Consider the following 17553-nt stretch of genomic DNA (forward strand, 5'->3'; position numbering starts at 1 on the left):
AAATAAACATAACCCATTTTCAAAGGAATGAAATTGTCAACTATATTAGCACGCAACGCAAACCCATGAGAGTAGACGATAAAATAACAATAATAAACGAACACAAAGATTTTCGTAACTATTATTTTAATTGAAACTATAAATACTATACTTAAATTACGCTTTTTTTTGTAGATCAGGTTTATAGCACACGGCGGGCATCGCAGTTGTATCAATTCCAGCAATGGTATTTATGCTTCTCGTTTTGAAAAAGTGACTTAATGTCTAATTTTCTCTGACCCTCGCTGGCAATGTTGTTCGTTTTTGTTGAAACTCTGGCAAACTACCAAAATGCCAAATTTCTTGTTTAAAGAGTTCTTGACAGGCGTACAATGGTTGCAAATGTTCTCAGGTTCTACTTGACAAGAAGTCAGCCGCTCCGAGGTGTCCAAACTGTGTTAAAGTGGTAACTTCACTGTGGAATCTCGTTTTGAGACCATTCAATAAATAAATATTTTCTCAATTCCAGCGTTGGCACTACCTAACGTCTGTTTTTATCGCATACCAACTGACTTTAACTATGCGCCTTAAATGTTCGCGTTTGCTGATGGGATGGGTTAACCTCAAGGGAAGAAAGTCCCCGTGATAGGATGGGTTAGCGAGCTGAAAGCACTCAAGAAACCCAACGGCAACCTTCGCCATCGAGAACACACTTGCAACAGCCGTGCATGGACTTTTGCGGAGCGACTTTACGGATTCATTTGTGGGAGTTAAAACGAGGATTTGTAATGTATTTTACCTTTAACCTGATTCATTCTGCAAGCAATTGTATTGCAGTACTTAATTATCGAAACAAACTGGCATAATAATTTTAATCAACCAGGGCACCATGCGTTCTATTATTGGTTTGTATCGGTTGGCGCTTTTTTTATCCATCGACTATACAGGAAAGAAAGACAGAGAACGCATTAGTCATAATAGGCTCGAGTCACATTCGACACAAGCTGATAGTACATTACACGGGGCGGTGGGGGGGCACAAGGCCGGTGGCTCGTGGCTCTCTGATTTGTACGAAAGATGGGCTGAACGTTAATCGTCTAGTTTGTGATAGCACGGTCGTGAAGGAGTTACAACATTTAAAGCGATAACGCATGCCACACACCATCATGCCAAGCACTACCGACTGACGCACTTACTCTGCGATGCTCCAGGAGCAGCGCCAATCGGGACGGCAGTTGCATCCGACGGCGCGGTCAAAGATCCTGTTGGACGCAGTCCCAGTGCCATCGAGCTGGTGCCTACGGGAACCGAAGTGGATGGTTCGTCCGTCCCTGGTTTCGTCGACGGCAGTTCTGCGGTGGCCTCACGAACCACTGGTTTCACCATGCCGTTCGGTGTACTAGGGGAAGCTGCTATAGCGATGCAATTATCTGCCAGCAGTTCGCCACTACGGCCCGTCGTTTCCTGTGACATAGCGCTACGTGCCAGACCTTCCAATGGTCCAATCTGGGGCGCATCTGTATTCCGCAACGGCTGGCAGACGGGGTGCTTCGGTGGAGGTGACGAAGCTGGCGTTTTGAACAACGATGTCACCGTCATACGGTCCAGGAACGCATCGAGTTGCCGTAGCGACAGGGCGTTGTGCAGCGTCTCCAGTGGTCGAATCGGTGGCACACCGCCGAACCCTGCGGGGGGTGGGTGCAGTGTACCAGAACCAGGCCGTAGAAAATAAAATAAATCAAAGCAAAACATAACGGGATAATATCCAGCACTGTAACGACTTCATCTTCATCAGTCATGTAAGTCAGCTTCCGCTTGTTTTCACTCTCCAAAGAACGGACTGGGCCGTATTTATCAAGTTAATATTTTCACATTCCTTTACAATTTGCCTTTTTTTTAGAGTATCACGGAAACGGAAACCAACACCATCAGGCCAGCTAATGATCGACTTACCAGACGGGGACGCGGTACTGGGAATCATGTCTCGCAGGTTCGGGGCGGACGAGCTGCCGCTGATGACGGCGGTGCTGAACAGGCTGTTGGTGCTGGTGGCCATCTTCTTGCTGAAGGTACCTAACATTTTAAAGTAGCTCATCTGGCCAGCAATGCTGTGCCGCTGGCGTCGGATTGCCGTCGTCGCTGTTGTCCCAGTCGTCCCGGTCCCGGCGCCGGTCAGGGACAACGAGGGCGCACAGTAGCAGCAGTCGCAACCGCAGCAGCAGCAACAGCAGTAGCCGCCGCACGAGCTTTGGCTAGAGGACGTCGAGTTGGGCGAACCACCGTGCGGTACTACCGTTCTGGTGCCCGGTGCCGTGCGACTAGCAACGCCAGCAGCAGCGCTGACGGCTCGGGCGGCACCGTCGCGACAGTGGGCACTGTGGGCGCAGCAGCACGGGCTGCCGAGTCCAAAGGCTCCACTGTTCGACGAGGGTGCCAGTACGCTGGGGTCGCTCCCGTTCGTCCTTAACGGTGCTGCTGCTGGGGCCGCGGCCGCCAACGCGGCCGTCGTCGTCGTAACCGTCGGCGTCGTCATTCGGCAATCACCTCCGTCTGTGGTATACGATTTAACGAACAGTTTGGTCGGACAACGGATAAATGAATTGCGGTTAATAACGACAGGGACCGCTGGCGGCGGCGGCGGCTGTGGCGGCACACTCGCGCTGACTGGGACACGGTTAGCGAAACAGAGCGGGTCAGGGGAACTAACTGTGATGGCGTGAATAGTGTTAGCGGTACTGGTAACAGTAGCAGTAGCACTAGCAGTGTTAACGCACAGGTCAACGATGGAACGGTTGGTGAGGTTAGTACCGCCATTAGCAAAAGTAGTGATAGTAGTAGCAGTAGAAGTAGTAGCAATTGTTGTGACAAGATTGGCCCGGGTATGGAACGCATCAGGCGTGGTCAACGGTGCGGAAATAGGAACAGCATTGGTTGCATGCGGCACCATTAAGGGGGGGACCGAAAAGTGAGTGTGGGACGGGAGGTGGTCGTTTCCTTGCTGGTTAGTGCCCATCAGCGAATCGTCATCGTGACCGCTGGCAGCAGCGTAAGCCACTGCCGGTGACACTGCCGGGAGTTCCGCTGTTGCACCCGAGTCGAACGGAGGACGAGAACGACGCACGAACTCTCGGCTGGCATCGCACCGCACCACCGCATCCTCATCCGGCGGCGGAGTTGTAAGGGACACGAATACTACCGCGCCGCTCGCTCCATCTTGCGCCGAAACCAAATCGAGACCAGTGGATCCACCGGGTGGCAAGGGCACTGGGCGACTGTGTTCATCATCCACCCAAGCCGGCCCCAGTGGCAACGATGGATCACTTGCGTAGCGCGTACGTCCACCGATCGGGTAGTGCACTAGCAGTGAACCGCCCAGCAATTGCTTGGCATTGGCCGTGTTGGTGCGCCCGTGCTGCCGTGGCTCCACCAGCGCCACCATCGGACTGGACGAACGGCTCACCAGCGGCCGGTCGTCGGTTGAGAAACTTCTTGCGACCCATCGGCAACACGCGCAGCAGGTGCCCAACTTGCCCAACTGGACGACGTCGTCATGCCACAGCTCATCCACACTGCGGGTGGCGATCGGTACCAAACCTATGCGACGAAAGTCGCTCGTCTGAGTCGCTTTTTCTCCGGCATTCGGGCCACTCTGGGATACGAGATCCTTCACCGGTTCGTTCGAGAAGGTGTACGAAAGCGAGCGACAGATTGGCGCGTGGCGGCAGCACCGGTAGGGCAGCCGGCGCATCAGCGATTCTGACGAGGGGCACGTGGCGGTGTGGCCATTGCGGATGAGGTGGCGGTCATCGTGACAGTGAAGATGCTTGCAGCTGAGACACTCTCCATGATGGCCGAGTGCGCTGTAGTAGCGCGAGTTTTCGCTACCGTGACTATCACTGCTATCGTCGCCTTCTTCGGATTCGGAAAACGAGGATACATAGAAATCCTGCTCGTCCGGTTGGCGCGTAAATTCGCTGATCGAGTCGCAGCTATACGAAGACACCAGGGGTCTGGTATACAGCATAGCCGGAGGTACTGTTTCTACCATACTCTCACTCGCCGACTGTTGGTCTAATCTGATGTCCAAAGTTTCATCTCGATCGTACCGCACCACCGCTCTTCCTTTCGCAGCCGAGAGTGTGGCGTTTTCCATCGAGTGGGCGTTCCTCGTTCGGAGCATTGTCGCGTCCTGCATCGGAGATACAGGCAGCGGCTGCTCATCAACTGGCGACTTGGCGATCTCTGCGCACCTTGCCCTGGACATATCGCTATCGCCAGCAGGGAATCCCAGAACTCGAGCGATACCGATGGCGCACGGCTTCTCTGGTTCCAGTGCCTGGGCATTCTGCAGTACGCTCTCGTTCAATCGTACTGTGAGGTCGACAGGACAACAGCAACGGAACCACCGGCAAGTGTCGAATAAATCACAAAAAAGAAAACTTGCAAACGATTACATCCAGAAAACAATTCACAACAAAGCACTCGAAGCACAGGGCATTTGCGTACGATAGCGTTAACGCACATATGGTATGTAGCAATCGCGTGAATTAGTTAGCATTATTGTTCAAATTGTTCAAGGTACGCATGGAGGTACGCACCGCCAACCAGGAACAGCATAATGAAGCCGCGAAACAGAATTGTCAAACAGCCGTCAAGCGAAGAAAATCAAATGGAAAAACAGCACGACCAAGCGCGGGCCACAGTGGCCGAATATTGTCCGTGGCGGAGAACGAAACAGTGTTACGGTTGGTTGATGTTTTCCGTAGTGTATGTGCGCATGTGTTTGTTAATTTTTTGTTTTTTCCACTCCGTGCCAAAATAGACCGCAAAACGTTGTTAGAGCAACACGAACACGAACATAAGAATACTCAGAAACAAACACAAAAATATCAAAGGAAACAAAAAACGACATATTCCACACAAGAATTACCGAAGAAGAAAAACGAAGCAAGGTTTTAGTGTGCGCATGGGACGAGTAAACAGAACAGAGAAAAAAGAGCAGAATTATGGAAAGAAGAAAGAAGAAGAAAAAAACGGAGTTCGAGATAAAGGTAGGGAAACAGATATTCTTCATTGTTCGACAAATCTTAAATAACCTAATGAAAAAAAGAAGATCAGATTTACAGAGTTAAAGTATTTTGCTTTTATGTTTTTACACATTATAATATCTGCACAACGCACAGTCAGAGATTCAGTGCAGAAAAACAACCACGACGGAGGGCATACTATACGTACGTTCTAGGCGTTGCACTTTTAAGTTACAACATCCAAAGCTCCGTGGCGCCGATTGAACATTCTCAATGCGCGGCCCCCAGGAACGTGTAATCGTGATAAATTGTGAACAAAGCTAAATAAATAAATTTAAACTACATGAGAAACAGGTATAAAACAAACCATGTCGAAATGGACAAAATTATGCAAAGGGAACATAAAAGACGAAAGAATGGCAGTAAACAATTGCTTTGTGGACACATACAAACACATACACGGACACATTACACAACATACTGACTTCGACATTCACTATTGCCATTAACTTCAACAATACCTTCACTGTACCAATCACACATGTTGACAAAAACGAGCCCGGTTAAACGAAATACGGCGATGTAAAGCGTAACATTCATATACAGGGCGTTCGTGAATTGTCGAAAAATGTTTTAACAGCAAAAAACAGAAGCGATTCGTCGTTCTAGTGTTGTCATTGTCTTTGTTGCCCAATGCAGTGAAGCACATTGCACGGTTCTGAGATAACATCCATGTAGGGTAATATCCGTATATACGTTGATCAAGTGAGGGCCAATTCGACAGCTGCCCGAGATCGAAAATGTAATCTGCCTCTTTCTCCGCGACGCCTGAGCTGAGCAGGGTGCGCGGGTGAAGAAGGGTGAAGTACGCGGGTGAAGAAAATCATACCACCCACGCGTGAGGACCAGACGCCATAAACCACTCCCGATATCAAGTAAAAAAAAGGAAACCGAACGCAATTGCTACATCCATTTGTTGTGGGATACCATGAAAAGGAGATGTGAAACGTAGTAAACATTTTCAATCAAAGTGGTGATCATAGTGCAAATGGATCACTCCACACCAGGAATAAAAATTGGAACATGAAAAGGACACGGTGTAGCGCGGTTGAACTATATGGTGGAAAATTGAATGTGAATGAAACAAGCTTGTTAAGGTGTAGGAGTCGTCTGATTCAGGCATAGCTCGGTGAAGGAAACGTGTGTGCATGGGCGTGGGAGTTAACAAGCGATTGTGTGCCGTAGCGCACCGGTGAGGAAGCTGTTTCTAATTCCAGCACCAACAAGGTTGTTAACAACAAAGGGGAAGGTCACATTCGTATCGCAACCCGTTGCAAAATGGCGCACCGAAAAGAGTGACGGGAGGAAGGAAGGTTGTTGACCCGAGATTACGAAAAATAGACCATTGATTGAAACAAAAAGATTCCACCAAGAACCGGAAAAGAAAATCTTCATCGCCGGACTGAAAGACATTCTCTCACGTTGCTTCGAGGGCCGAGCTAACGACGATTGCCCATCAACCGAGGACACGGATCAACTGCCGGCCAGATGAGTTTAGTTTGCTTTGTTTTTGTTTATATGTTGCTGCTTAAATCAGATCGGATAAGTTAGAGGGTTAGATGTGTTGCAATTCAAAATAGGCTTAATCGAAAACAGGCTTGATTCATCAGCGCTTTACATACGTAAAACTATTTTTGAGTTAGTAAATGGTACGCTACTTGATTATGTTTTATAAATTCTCACTCTCGATGTAGACAATTGACTGTATAAAAATGAATTATTTTACTTCTAAAGCACACTGTTTTGATATGAATCCAAATTCATGGTATGAGCAATTAAATGTATCCAAAATTAATTTTTTCGAACTAATTTGACATTGTGTCGGACCATCTGCCGGAAATCGAATTGCGAGACCATGTCAAGGATAGTGAAGACGCAAAGAGTGGAAACTTTGGATGAAGTGGAATGCTCCGTTATGTATTATACAAAAAAAAACTAAAGTAAACTTTCCAATTTTGCGCTTTCGTTACTTTCACTTCGTTGATGCCTCGAAAAACATGTTGTACCACGTGAGAGTCTGGAGTCTAAGAGTATATATTAAACTTAATTGAAATAGTCCAACATATAATATGAAAACCATTCTAATTTAAACTAAACCAGCATTTGACATCCTTTTTACATTTCACACAAATATCAACAGTAAGCTAAGTGCATGAAGGAGGCAGACACAAGTAAATTTGGTATGATTTGGTATAATTTGTGTACATTTTTGAGGACGTATTTATCATATATATTAAATCATATCATATCTTTCACACAGTATCCATGAAAAAATGTTGAAAAAATTTAGTCCACGAAAAAATCGTTGACATTAACACACATTTACTCTCTAGAGAAATTGGCATTCCCAAGGCTAAAGCCAGTGTGTAATTAACGTGTATGAGCTCGTCCTGCGTATGTGTCAAAACAGTTAATACAAATGTCTTTTAATAAATAAGGTACAGTTCATTTCTCTAAGATGTCTTTTAATCCAATATGTTTGAAATTTTCGAATTTCTTTAAATGCTGGTTTCGATTAAACTGGAAGAGTCGTACGGCTGGAGGGCCACAACATTCAAAACACTAATGTGCAAGCGCCGCTGCTGCTGATATTCATGTTATAATCAGATATAAAAAACCATAAGTAATGAGAACAAATAGGGAGGAAATTTTAACACTTTAAAATCCTAATATCGATGCTGCGAAATACCTCCAAAAACCCTACCTTGTAGCTAAGCGGCTTATGTTACATTTACATAGTTGTAACTTTAGCACCACATCTAATTAAAGCATATCACAAACCAGGAGTTAGTATGAAGGGATGCTAGAAAAGGAAATGGTATACATGTGAAATGGTGCCGCACTGCACCAAGGGCAACCGCAGTAGGAAAACCGCTGGATTTTTCAATGAACTTTGAACTTTGTGTTCCACCGGTACATTTTTTTTAAAAAACCAACCACGGTTAGGTTAGAGAAATGTTTGCTTGGCTACTTTTGATACCTTCTAGGAAATTTTATAGAAAATCGTGTAGGAAGCACCTTAAAACCTATGCAAAACGGGATTTGCTTTAACCTGTTGTGACACGAAGATGGTTTCATCACAAAAAAAGAATATTATTAGGATTTGAAAATAATTAGATCCGTTACAAGCATGTTTTCCTAAAAAAAACTCTATTACAAAACAAATCTAAATTGTACATTCTTCACAAAATTCAAAATAACTTGTAGAAGCTAACGTTTATCTGAAATATGACAGAGGCCTTTAATATTCTTAAATCCTTATTTAAGGCAGAATTCTTATCCAACTATTGGAATTGGAATTTGGAATGATTTATCTCTCTTCTCGATCTCATTGCTGACATGCAGTTTTTTCTAGTAAATTAAAAAAACAATGCCACAGATTCCAAAATGTCATCACAATAGATGCCAAGAGAAGAGATCCAGAAACAACTCTCTAGGAAAAATAACGAGCTGAGAACCGTTCAGAGTGGTAATGTAAAAATAATGCAAAGTAAGGAAACCTGGTCCATTACCTGTGTGTTGGTTTAGTTCCGAACGTTCTCCGTGTCCATGCGTGCAACAATGTGAGTGATGGTCTTTTGCTGTTGAATTTTATTCCCAGTCAGGCGGATCATACGAACGTGTCCCGAAAAAAAAAGATGAAACATTACTGCAATGCCTATATACCTCTTTTAAAACATTCCGAATATTGATTTAAAAAAAACATGGCATAACATCAGGAACAGAAAATCATCAAATTACCTTTCGCACGACGGCTAGAATTCTTTGCGCAGACATGGTGATGGTGATGATCGTGCGACGCGGGCTGCTCATGTTCGAAGGAACGAGCTCGAGGCTCAGTATCCGGACTGATGGCACGTTGTTGTTGCCCGCCTATCCCACCGAACATTCCGCATGAGCCGCTTTGATTATGTTGCTGTTGCTGCTGCACTGCAAGCTCCTCGCTTAGGCGCTTCGCAAGATCCATTGCCTCGTGCCCAGACACAGTGTGGCACGAGCCAATCGGGATCGGTGAAGATGATTTCACCTTTCGCGTTCGGCGTTCTTTCATCACCATACCAACGGTCTGACCTCCCACTTCCGATTGGGCCTACAAGTAATCAAGGTATATTTTTAAAAAAAAGTTTGTTTTCAAAGCTATTCGCTGCTACAAGATTTTATTGCTAAATATTTTCCTGACCTTTGTTCCATCCCAGAATATCGTCTTCGATAAAGTTTGATGTAGCAAGACACTGTTTGAGACCGAACACTCTTCCTCCGTGTCGTTCTCTTCGTCGATACGCGACGTAGAATCTTCATCACCACTCTGTAAAAATAAGCAAATAATTATTATATGAAGCCATCGCTGCCCATTCCGAGTGAAGAATAAACTTAAAAAAGCCAAACAACCATATGATATAACCACCGTAAAAAAAACTTTTCTCGAATTCCCTTTTCTTTTTGATTTCTTACGTAGTTCTTTTTTGTTCACTTTTTGTTTTGCCTAGTTCTTTTGGTACAGTAGTTTTAGCCAATAGCACTTATATGCTTGTTTTGTTCAAACAGTACAAAATTCTTTAGTTGGTTTGGAGTAGCTCTAAATTTAAAACCATAAGATATCACGTGCATTCATATACATACTGCATTCTTCGAGGTAACGGAATCGTTTCGGCTGTGCGGACGAAAACCAGGGCCGGGTGGTAAATTTTTTTGTACACAACAATTAACGCCTGGGCTGAAATGGAGCTCCACATGAAAACGCTCTTCTGAGCTAGGATCCTTCATCGGGTCTTCGTACAGCATGATGACTATCTGCGACATATAGTTCAATTCCGACACCATCGATACGTACTCCATCGCTCTGCGCCATTGCTCATCAGTGTTCATATTAAGCAGTCCGCCGTGTCGGAGTACCGTTAGCAATGAATGCACGTGGCTTTCGCTCGTGAAATATAGTCTCGTTCTAACGTGGCGACCCGGGCTCGATACGCCATAGCTGTAGCGGGGGTTCAGTCGGTTGACACTCTCGTTCCCTCCAACCTCCTCAATGTTACGCTGTAGATCGGCTCGAATTTTTTTTAACAATGGCGTACAGATTCCCTGGCCGATAGTTAATTTTTCGTGCATCGTCAGTCCGTATTCTTGCGGTATAACTATGTCCGCCAAGTATTTGGCTGAAATGTATAGTTCTTCGGCCAAATCGAACTGTAGTGTGTGCTGGTTGTGCTGCAAGTCGTATTTGATGCAGTCGTAGATGTCCGGTATTTTCGAGATGTCGTAGCTCTTGCTTTTGGTGCAGAAATCCTTCTCGATCTTTCCCCATCGGCGGCCCATCAACTCCCACGTTTCGCCGTGATACAACGTCGCGTCGCGTGTTTTCGGATCATCTCGCTTCACCGCCACTACCGCCATCAGCGAACGAATCAGCGAGTGGACGTGGGAGCAGCATTGCACCGGGTTCTTTACGAAATTCATCGCCAGGTTAATGCTGATCGCGTTGCCTGGATTGATGGCGCTCCGATCTTCGGCTGTAAACTCGCGATCAGTCTGCATAAGCTCGTGGAGGCGTGACTTGGCCATGTTCTGGTACTTGCTCGAATCACAATCATTGTCGAGCAATCCATTCGTGTTGGCACTCTTCACCATCTGCACTAGAATCGGCGTTAACTCACCCTCGAGCGCTAGTAAACCCTTGGCGAAAGCTGCTGCTGTCATCTGGACGCGACCCTCGTCTGAAGCGTAGATCTTGAGGTCATGTCGGAAGGTTGAGTGCAGCCGGAGCAAACCAAGTCCCTGCGTTCCGGGTCCTTCGCTTACGCCTGGCTGCCGGCTCTGCCCCCCTGGGTACATGCACCGAAAGATGCGACCCATTTCTTCCGCCTGAATGCGGCCAGCCGGTGTTAATTCGCCACCCCACTTGAGGATCAGCACCAGCGAAGGTTCTTTCGGTACATCTGCTATTGACCAAAAGCAAGTACATGAAAAATGTTGATTTTTTATCCTCTCGTATATAAGGCCAAATAGCAGTCATACAAACAATTCATACATGCAATTTCAAGCAAACGATACATGGCGTGTAGTGTAGTAAGATGTGCTTTAAAACACAATAAAAACGGCGTGAGGACATACTAGCGGCAAAAAAAAGGTTGTGAGCCGTCCTCACTGTGCTTTGGCCACACCCAGACATTCTGCATTGCAAAAAATGTTCCAACTGTAGCAAATGAAGCAAATGGAGCTCATGGAGAGTGTTCCGTGGCTGCAACAATTGCACATGGCCCCGCATGTGCACCCATTCCGATTCCATCGAAAGCAATTGCCATTATCATTGCATCGGAAGAGAGCACTATGAACTGTCAATACTGGTATGCTTTGTAATTATTTTTAAGAAGACGCGTAACGCATAATAAGCCTTGTACATTCATCAAACGGCATGCAATAGCATGGGAAAAGGCACGACAAAGAAACAGATACACCAAAGAAAACAAAACGTACTGCAATCATGTTTACCATCGTCTGAGCTCGAACCACGCGGCCGTCCCTTGGGTTGATATTTCATTTGCACTTTCCGATTGATACCGGAAAAATGTCCGTACCTATACCAAGATCGTTTCAATCTTTAGTGGCCCCGTGGTGATTGAACACCACCGAGAGATACTCACATTTCCAACACGCTTTTGAGCTGCTCCAGTTTACTCTGTTTCTCCTCAATCTCTGAATCAGCGGCCTTAGTCTGTATTTCCGCCAACAACGACCGGGCAATGTCCAGGATCTCCTGGAGCTGCTTCGGCCGCTTAAGTTTGATGTGCCCGAATCGGTAGCCGTCGTACTTTTCAAAAATCTCGAAAAACTTCTGATGGCGCACCTCGACCTTCATCTTCTGTTTCGGCGTGCGGTCCCCGTGTCTGATGACGGCAGTTACACACCGTAGTTCCATCATCTTACCAAATGTCGTTGGTACAATTGGCGGATCGTCTAGTTGAAACGGAACCGACCACGGTATATGCAGCTGAGGAGCCAACTCGCGCAGTATCATATTGCCGAGTATCTTTGCGCAGTCATCGTAATACTTGTTCGAGTTTTTCACGAAACTGAAGCCGTTCACGTCGCACACGAACGATTTACCATTGGCTCGGAGCAGATCAAACCCGCAAACGGTTTGTTTGAACGCGAGGCACACCTTGCGCGAGATCAGCTTTTCCGCGTTGCTCAGGATCACAGGGTATCGAATCTCTTTGCCATCGCTGTCCCTTTCAACCTTCCCATCCAACGCTGGGCTCTTTCTCGCTTCGGCATGCGCATAGTCCGGGCCGACCGTGTACACCTTCACATCAGTACCGTCAGTGGGCATAAAATCTTCGTAAATGAAAGATCCCGTCTTTCGGACGCGAGACTCGGGCGAGTAAACGCTGCTGCGACTGCCAATTTTGCGAAACAATCGTTGACTGCCACCACCAGCCGATGTCGGGTAGTAGATGTAAATATTGTGATCCTCTGCCGAGACCGGTTTCTCGACGAACGGTTTGTTGAAAACAATACCGTTCACCTCGACGTGATCCTCCGACTCGACCAGCTCGTGCTCTGCGAAATACGATGAAGCGTATCGATACTGATATTAATCATTCATCTATACTAGTAGAAGAGTTGTTGAAAGGATGTGTTTTACTTACGTTTTGGATCCACAGAATCGCGATCGAGTACGGCATAGCGCGGTATTTCGATGCCTTCGTGTTCAAGGATTGCATAGACGCGACGACGGTCCTGATGGCAGAAACAGGTTTTTTTTAATCCCAGATTTTATACAATAACCACAGAATTATACAAGGTCACACCACAGATCTATCGAAAAACACGCGGTTTTTCTTTCTTTTTTTTATTTTATCAAACTTTCGCATTAAACATCAGAATGGAGCCGCCCTGGTGTGGCGTTGACGACGATTGTTGGCCGACATTAACAAATACGAATGAGCAAGGTGTCTGTGTCCCACGAATACGGAATACTATACCGACCTGTATGTCAAACTGCATGTGAAGATTGTTGATAACGTAAGGCTGACGCAGCTGAGCGTACTGAATGGCTTTGTCGAGCGGAAAACCCTTTGAATGAAACGAGATCAGACAGTCGCACTGCGGCCATCGGTCGACCGGCTCATGGAGAATAATTTCTTCGCCCAGCACCACCATACGGATGTATTCAAACTCCTGCAGGCGCGTCAATATCTCCTTCATCGGTTTGGACTGCGACTTCTTTGACATGGCACATACGGCCACCACGACTTGCTTGCCAGAGGTGGACGATTCGTCTGAATCGAGCCCATCAGTCTGCTCGAGATCGCCCTACAAAGAAGGAAAGAAAAAACCGAATAACGGAGCTTGTAAGCAAAAAAAAACGGTGGGAAGTGAGCAAACTGCATGTTATCCTTTTCTATTACTTCATAAATAACTGGCACCTTTTTTTTTGACGCGTTTAGCCACTACCTTGACACCCACTGAAAAAAACTCAGCGAATTTCAGTTGTCTAACAAGCGCAAAACTAAGTGATGCGAATCGGTACCACAAATTTTATTCATGTGCACGTTCACTTATGAATCGTTGCTTAAAAATAGAAGAAATAAAATATTTAAAAAATAGAAAAACTCAGCATACATTGATGCATTCATCACAGCCGCAGAACTCGTAGTCATTCGTTTCGCTCTCGGTATCGCTCGTGTACATGATTTCGGAAGCGCCACCGGCATACCGATCCGCAGCGGACACATCGTCCTCAAGGACCTCGGACGTCTCGGCATAATTTCGTTCCGTTTGACTTTTCGACGTGGAACCGTTCCGATAGCGAATCCGTCGGCAGCATGGTTGCTTGGCCGATCCTGCTTCAAGATCGACAGTCGGAGACTTCAGCTCGCTGCTAGCCAATGTCGACGATGGCGGTGATGAGGATTCGGAAGAGCTTCGCCGTAGCCGATGCTGCTGTAAATGCCGGTGTCCATCGGTGGGCCTTCCACGGCGGAATTTGGCCAGGCGCCACCAGTCCCGTAGCCATGACCATTCCATTTATGCTCCAGGAGAACTACAATCACTGCGCACCACGCAGGCAGACAATAACTCAACACACAATCTTCGGCCTCGAACGGGTCACTATTTCTTGGCTTATCTGGCGACAAACATACACACCGTACCTATTGCACCGCCCCACTACTTTTTTATCCACCAACAGGAGACAAATTCATTCTGCTTGAGAGATAGTAGGATGGCGCAGGGCGTTTGAATATCTTTTCGTAAACACTGTCACCTGTTTTTTTTTAAACTTATGTCGTGCAAAATTATATGATAGAATTGTTCAACTATTGGACCCTTTGGAAGTGGTTCGTCCTTTGCGAACATCCTGCGCTCTGCGCTGCACAAGATTCTGTGCAAAAGACGGCTGTTGTTCACTTTGACAGTGCCTTAAACTTGAGTGGACAACTTTCAGTTGGTGTTCAAATAAATTTGACCCATTTGGAAACTAGACCATTGGCACCAACTTTCATACCCTTAGGCACCTGAGGCACCAAAAACCGACAATTTGCGAGAGGATAGTGTTAATTGCTGATACACAAATGTTGCCGAACGTTTCTCGCCTTTATTTGAACTACCTTCCGGTGCATTTCCGGTGTCTTCGATGCGTTTGGAAGTAACCGGCGGGAAAGCCGACCGATTTGCGCGCAGCATTGCGTTCAAACCGGGTAGCTCTATAATTAGACACCGATTGAAGATGCGCCTAACCCTCGGTATCAAATCCGATTGGGTACGAAATATTTATGATCGAAGTAAGATGCAGATTCAAGGTGCCGATCGCCGGTAACATATCATGTGGATGTGGACATCGGTGGATTCAAACGTGTTTCTCAAAAAGCGCTTTTCAAGCACACAGCTACCAATGCCACAAAAATGCTGTGTCTCTGTGGTGAAAATTTTGGAACATTCTGCTCCCGAGCAACGTCAGTATTTCTCGAGTCTGAAGTGCTGACGCACATAGATGTATTTAGCACACTCTAATTGACATCAACAGCCAAAGACCAAAGAACAGCTAAGCTATGCGGGAGCGCTAACAAGCGCTGAAACGAGAGATGATAAGATGTGGAAACGACTTTAAGACCGTGCAGCGTGTGTGGGGCTATACGGAGTGAATTTCTGCCACTCCACTCGAGATCACGTTGCGCCAACATTCCGTCGACTGGAATCGATCGTTGTGAGACGACTTCTGATTCAGCTCCTGATTAATGGCCAACAACTCATGGTTCCGATTAGGTAATAGGGGTGAAAACTTTGCCACTTTTCACTGCTGTGCCTGGACGAAAACCATGTCCATTTGCAACTAATTACTTGACCACATGATTGCATTGCATTGGGAACTCACACGCGAACAGTACTTTGAGGGGCCAGGTCGATTATCTTATCTTGCATTAGACAGAAAAAGGATGGCTTTGGCCCTGAACGGTCGAACATTTTACACATAAACACGCACTTCATGGCATGCCTTGAAGGCCTTTAAATTTAACGTAGATAACACCACAGGAAATTAGGGAAACAGCTTGCTCAGGAAACCCTCGATTGCGGACTTAAGACGGTTATCCAGCACTCGCAAAGCAAGTCCCTTACCGCAATGTAACAGCGGATTAAAGCGCGAGAAAGATAAATCTGTTATACAGGCACGCACGCACGCACGCACGCACGCACGCGAAACAAGCACGCAGTTTGCGTAAGCGCAGAGTGACGGTGCACGCCAAAGCTGCTCACGATTCGGCGTATGAGCGGGGACTGGCTGTTTTGGTAACAGTTTGAATTTCCTGGACCGTACTGCGCACCAACGATGCACACCTCTCGGCATATCGCAGACCCAGCCAGGGCCAAAGATAAATAAACACTGATCTGCCGGTCTGGGTTTTTTTGTATTGGAGCAAAGCAAACCAACGAAACAACATAGAGGCGCATCAGCTAAGAGAGAGCATGTGCTTGATTGATCTACCTCTACGTCTAAGTGCTTATCAGACCCACGAAGGGTGATGACAGGGCGTAGGATAGGGATTGTACTCCGCGTAGTCTACCTGTCTGCCAACATTGTTATCGTCAAAGTCATTTACTATCACCGCCGCACCTTGCGTAGGTAAAGTCTGAGCGACAGCGTAACCATTAGGCAACAATTAAGGGTGTACGCTGTTGTCCACTATGATTACGATTATTGCAGCGACCTATCTCTTGCTGCTTTTCGTAACCGACCTCTGGGAAGCTCGTTGGCGAGGCCGCCCGGTCCCTTCAGACTTAGCTTTAACAACCTTCCGCCCAAGAGGCTGGGGAGTATAAGAGATGCAAGGGAGAAGAGAGCCTATAGTATCCTTCTAGAGCCGTGCCACTGAATCAAGGTCAGTTCAGTTGGGGGTCTATCCCCTCTTCCCTGTAGTCCAGTCCGTTCCTGTAACATTAAACCAAACCCCTTCGTTGCCGGGTTGTGTTCGGCGCAGGATCGTCAGCCATTCTCTCGTACTGTTAAGTGACACTAGGCTCTCTCTCGTGTGCTTGGTTGACGATCGATCAGATAGCTGGACCCATAAGTTTGCTGAGAATATGATTCAAGCACTACTTAACTAATAAATTGCAAATAATAAGGATTTACTACAAACACTTTGTACTCACTATGTATTCATACGTTCTGCAATCCAAGATGTGTATGATAGTTTCCTAACCCATACATGTGAACAAAAGAAAATCCAGTACATCATGAATAACTAACCTCATCGCCAACGTAGAATCCGGGCCGGCCGGAGGTAGCTTGAATGGCACCGCCTTCTCCATCACTGGAAGAAGCCTGCTTAAGGCTGTGGTAACCACTTTCCAGTTCAGTGTAAGACATCGCAGTCCCTTTTTACAGTCCCACTTTTCGTGAATTAACGTTCTTAGACAGCTCAATAAATATCACCGCAGCGGAACAGTAAGCATGTACAACGATGGACGAATTCTTGAAAAGAATCTGGCATTTTAAATTTTTTGCACCACACCCCGTCGGATCGTGAAGTCACCTTCCTGATCCTTTGCCTTTCTACTCGGTCATCGTCAGCGATCTTCATCATATTGAAGCAAAACTCGATTTGAAACCATTCCCAAAGCGAAAGTCAACCCACGGAAACCGAATGCTACATTGGGAGTCGTAAAGAGCTACGTGGTGCTTACGATTTTGTATTGGAATGTTGATTGGCTGATTGGTTGATTGGTTGGTTGGTTTGCAATGTAGTGTTAGCATAATTTTATCATCTTTCGCTTTACGAGATTTCCCATACCCACTGCAATCGACCTTGAAGATTTCATAGAAAGCTACGGATGCGCTTGGGAAAGCAATCGAAGCCAACGAATGGTTAGCGATTCTTGAACAGTTTACTGCGTTCTACGACAAAGCTAACCAGCTGCAGCTTTGCATTATACAATAACACTAATTAAGGGTGCTGAAGAGCATTCCGTCTCCCTTGCCCCACGACCTTTA

The 17553-nt window shown here is 46.3% G+C and overlaps 1 protein-coding gene across 1 annotated transcript; it reads right to left on the bottom strand.

Annotated features, from left to right (window-relative positions):
- Window positions 1–115: 115 nt before the first annotated feature.
- Window positions 116–16932, bottom strand: LOC131213794 (inositol hexakisphosphate and diphosphoinositol-pentakisphosphate kinase). Its single transcript, XM_058207923.1, has 12 exons — window positions 16810–16932; window positions 13053–13379; window positions 12713–12803; window positions 11705–12623; window positions 11511–11638; window positions 9687–11002; window positions 9231–9372; window positions 8808–9143; window positions 8579–8647; window positions 1933–2529; window positions 1176–1664; window positions 116–918 (listed from the first exon to the last, which is right to left on the bottom strand). The coding sequence occupies exons 1-12, from the start codon at window positions 16927–16929 to the stop codon at window positions 908–910; spliced, it is 4545 nt and encodes a 1514-aa protein (XP_058063906.1). The 5' UTR covers window positions 16930–16932; the 3' UTR covers window positions 116–907.
- Between the last annotated feature and the right edge of the window lie 621 nt (window positions 16933–17553).

The sequence above is a fragment of the Anopheles bellator genome, chromosome X (genome assembly GCF_943735745.2).
Source record: "Anopheles bellator chromosome X, idAnoBellAS_SP24_06.2, whole genome shotgun sequence".
Lineage (NCBI taxonomy): Eukaryota > Metazoa > Arthropoda > Insecta > Diptera > Culicidae > Anopheles > Anopheles bellator.